This window comes from Chenopodium quinoa, unplaced genomic scaffold, assembly GCF_001683475.1.
Source record: "Chenopodium quinoa cultivar QQ74 unplaced genomic scaffold, ASM168347v1, whole genome shotgun sequence".
Taxonomy (NCBI): domain Eukaryota; kingdom Viridiplantae; phylum Streptophyta; class Magnoliopsida; order Caryophyllales; family Amaranthaceae; genus Chenopodium; species Chenopodium quinoa.
The window spans coordinates 231,883-235,350 of NW_018743294.1; the positions used below are offsets into that span (position 1 = coordinate 231,883).

Below are 3,468 nucleotides of genomic sequence, written 5' to 3' on the forward strand. Positions count from 1 at the left end.
ATTAAAAGGGTCACTTTTTTCTATTAAAAGGGTCACTTTTTGCTTAAAAAAGGTTCTTTTTTTTTGTTAAAAGGGTCACTCTTAATTTAAATGTTTAACTAAATAAAGATATGCTAATAACAGTGTCAATCACATATTCATTAAACTAGTCACATAGTAAAAAAAATATATAGTTTTAGAATACAAAGTACATTAATTTTGAAATAAAAAATGATCTAAAAAAGTTCCTAAAAGAGTCTCAAATTAGGTGTTTTAGATCCAAATTTTGAATGTGGATGTGGCAGTGCTGGTTTTCTTTTTCTCTTACTTTTTTCAAGACCTCCTTTTGCTCTCTTGCTTCTTCCTTTTGTTACAGCCCTTTGTGGATCAAGTATTGTTGGTACACTTGTGTTTGTACTCGATGCTGAAGAAACATCATCATTGCTGTGATTGTTGTCTGCCACATCAGGAATATTAGAAGCAGCTTCTGCACTTTCTCTCTGGGCAGCACTAGCAAGTAAGTCTTCCACCATTTTAAGACTGTTTCTGAAATTTTCTTCCATAAATTTTCTTGTTTCTTCATTTTCTTGACTCTTTAATATTATATTGTAGTATTTCCTTATCATTGTTTGTCTCCATGGAATATATTGATGTGTTGGATCCTGATTCTTCAACCTATCCCATGCCTCTGTTTTTGCAAACTTAGTCCATCTTTTTGAAACATACTTGTCTGGTATTCTTGTTACTGAATGCAAGTGTAGAATTCTGATGCAATTATAACATAACCATCCAAATGCTTCAAAAAATTTTCAAGTACACCATACATTCTGGATCTCATGTATATAGTTTACTTGATGTGCAGACCATGGCTTGTCTTCCAGGGCTACCTGATAAAGTAGACATTCTTCATTTCCTCCTATCATTTGAACACCTGTTGCCATAGAATATCCAAACTCCTCTTCAAAATCTCTAAAGAGTGACAAAGTGAAAACCTGTTCACCAAAATCATTTAGCTACATTTAAACTGCTATAATTTATGTACTTATCAGTTAAATTTTTACCTGTGCAGCATGTTTTAGCATTCCAGACAATGGCAATGAAGTGAATGTTATTGACTTGCTACAGGTAAACTCATCATATTTCTCTATGCTTCTCCAACGATTGATTGTTTTCTTAAATATGGTATAAAATTCTGTCAAGGTAGTTGCTTTACTTTCTCTGAATCCCATTGCATGATTAGTGCTTTCACTCCTTTGTGATGATAAGATTCCTGCTGAAAAGAAATCTCTACTAAGGGCAGGACACCATTTCTCTTTCAACTCGTACACTCTTTGGTACCAAGAGTGTGATGTCAACTCATATTTCTGCATCATTGCTTGCCATTTTGCTTCAAATTCTTGTTCATTCACACACATCTTTAAACACTGGTTGAATGCATACTTGAATTCTTTGTCTTTTTTAAGAGCTCCAAATCTGGTTATAGCATTTTGTTCCAAATGCCAGATACAAAGTCTATGCCTTGTATTAGGAAGCACCTACATTGAAAATAAAGGGGTCACTGTATGCTGTTAAAAGGGTCACTTTATGCTGGTTAAAGGGTAACTTTCTGCAGTTAAAAGGGTAACTTTATGGAAAAAAGGAAAACATTATTGTCAGAGTTTAAAATCTGTAAAATGTAAATATAAATCTTTTACCTGCTCAATTGCATTTGCCATTGCTTGGTCCTGATCAGTGAATATTGAAGTTGGTAATCTATTCTCCATAGCTTTCAAGAATGTTTCTAGTAGCCACACAAATGAATCTGTTTTTTCTTTCCCAATAAAAGCACATGCAAACATACAATTATGCCAGTGATTATTTATTCCAACAAATGGAGCACATATAAGATTATATCTGTTGGTTCTGTATGTTGTATCAAAGACAAGCACATCTCCATATATCCTATAGTCTTCTAGCATCATTGAATCTCTCCAAAAGATATTGGAAATTCTTCCTTCCTTGTCAAACTTCACTCTAAAAAAGAAGTTTGGATCCTTTGATTGTTCCTGATTTAAAATGTTCACTAAAGTTTGAGCATCTCTAGCCTCAATTTGTTCCATTCTTAACCTTGAGCAAAAATTCAGGTGATCTACAATACTATAACCTATATTATGTTCTCCTCCAGCCTCTGTAGCCATGTAATTGTAAGTGTCCATTGTAGTTAGACCTGAAGATTTCATTGTTTTTATTGCTTCAGCTTTTTCTTCTGTCATTTTTCTTTCAGAACGATGCAAATAATGCCACTGTGACCTTGTTAGCTCATGGTTATGCTGAATAACATGAGCCACTACCTCAAACTTTCCTTCTTTATTCACTCTTGCTCTTATGCATGCCTTGCAATTCGATCTTGTAATGGCTACTTGTCTTGGCTTTCTTGTTTTTACATTCACATCCTCTTCATTAACCATTTCAACTAACTTTGTTTTCTTGTAACCTGAATTTCTCTTTCCTTCAGCTGAACACACATAATTTTTCTCAGTTACTATTTTTGTGTGTGTCTGGTATCTAGTTGTATGTTTTCGTATTGAAAACCCCAGTATGCATGTTTTTCATACAATTCCAAAATTTCTTCAAAAGTTTCTTTTACCACACCAAAAAATGAACCTCTAATATCTAAATCAGAAGCATAATTGGATTTGTATCTGTGATTTAATACAGATATATCAGATTATAATCAGAGGCAGTATATCATTAAATTTAGAGGAAACAAAATGGTAACTTTTGTTTGAAAATAGGGTCACTTTTATGCATGAAAAGGGTAACATTAAGGCATACAAAAGGTTACTTTTTGAATACAATCTGAATTTTCTGCATACAATCTTAGGGTAACATTTGTGCATAAATAGGTTCACTTTTATGCATGAAAAGGGTAACTTTAAGGCATACAAAGGGTTACTTTTCTGCATACAACCTTAGAGTAACATTTATGCATAAATAGGGTCACTTTTATGCATGAAAAGGGTAACTTTAAGGCATACAAAGGGTTACTTTTTGCATACAATCTGAAATGTTTATAGAAATTACCTTCACTTGCATTTGATTTGGTTGTTTGTTCTGAATTTGAATCAATTGATTTGCCAGGAACCACTTGATTTTCTGCATTTTCAATTGCTTTTTCTGCAATCTCAATTGCTTCTTCTGCTGTAATACCCGAATATTTTATGATTTTATACATTATATTTTATGAAAAAATAGTTATTTTAATTTATTAAATAACTTTCCTAATCTCAATTTTTTATTTAGAGTTCGGAAAGTTGTAAAATCCTATAAATATTCTTAACCCTCAAAAGATATTTTAAAAAAAAAAAAAAAAAAAAAAAAAAGATGAAAGAAGCCGTTTTCCTTATCTTGCTTTAGATTTGTAAAACAAAATCAACTTATTTCTTCTAGAAATTAAAGCTGCACAATATATTTGTGTATGGAAGGCCGTATGTAGCTCGGTTGCTTTGC

The 3,468-nt window shown here is 32.3% G+C and overlaps 1 protein-coding gene across 1 annotated transcript; it reads right to left on the reverse strand.

Annotated features, from left to right (window-relative positions):
- Nucleotides 1-227: 227 nt before the first annotated feature.
- Nucleotides 228-2,426, reverse strand: LOC110737264 (protein FAR1-RELATED SEQUENCE 5-like). Its single transcript, XM_021917611.1, has 4 exons — nt 1,674-2,426; nt 1,041-1,514; nt 797-971; nt 228-724 (listed from the first exon to the last, which is right to left on the reverse strand). The coding sequence occupies exons 1-4, from the start codon at nt 2,424-2,426 to the stop codon at nt 228-230; spliced, it is 1,899 nt and encodes a 632-aa protein (XP_021773303.1).
- Nucleotides 2,427-3,468: the final 1,042 nt, after the last annotated feature.

Coding starts and splice junctions, on each gene's coding strand:
- LOC110737264 (XM_021917611.1), bottom strand. CDS start 2,426: ATGGTTAATGAAGAGGATGTGAATGTAAAAACAAGAAAGCCAAGACAA. Junction 1,515..1,673: donor TGGCAAATGCAATTGAGCAG/GTAAAAGATTTA, acceptor TTTTCAATGTAG/GTGCTTCCTAATACAAGGCA. Junction 725..796: donor TGAGATCCAGAATGTATGGT/GTACTTGAAAAT, acceptor ACTTGCATTCAG/TAACAAGAATACCAGACAAG.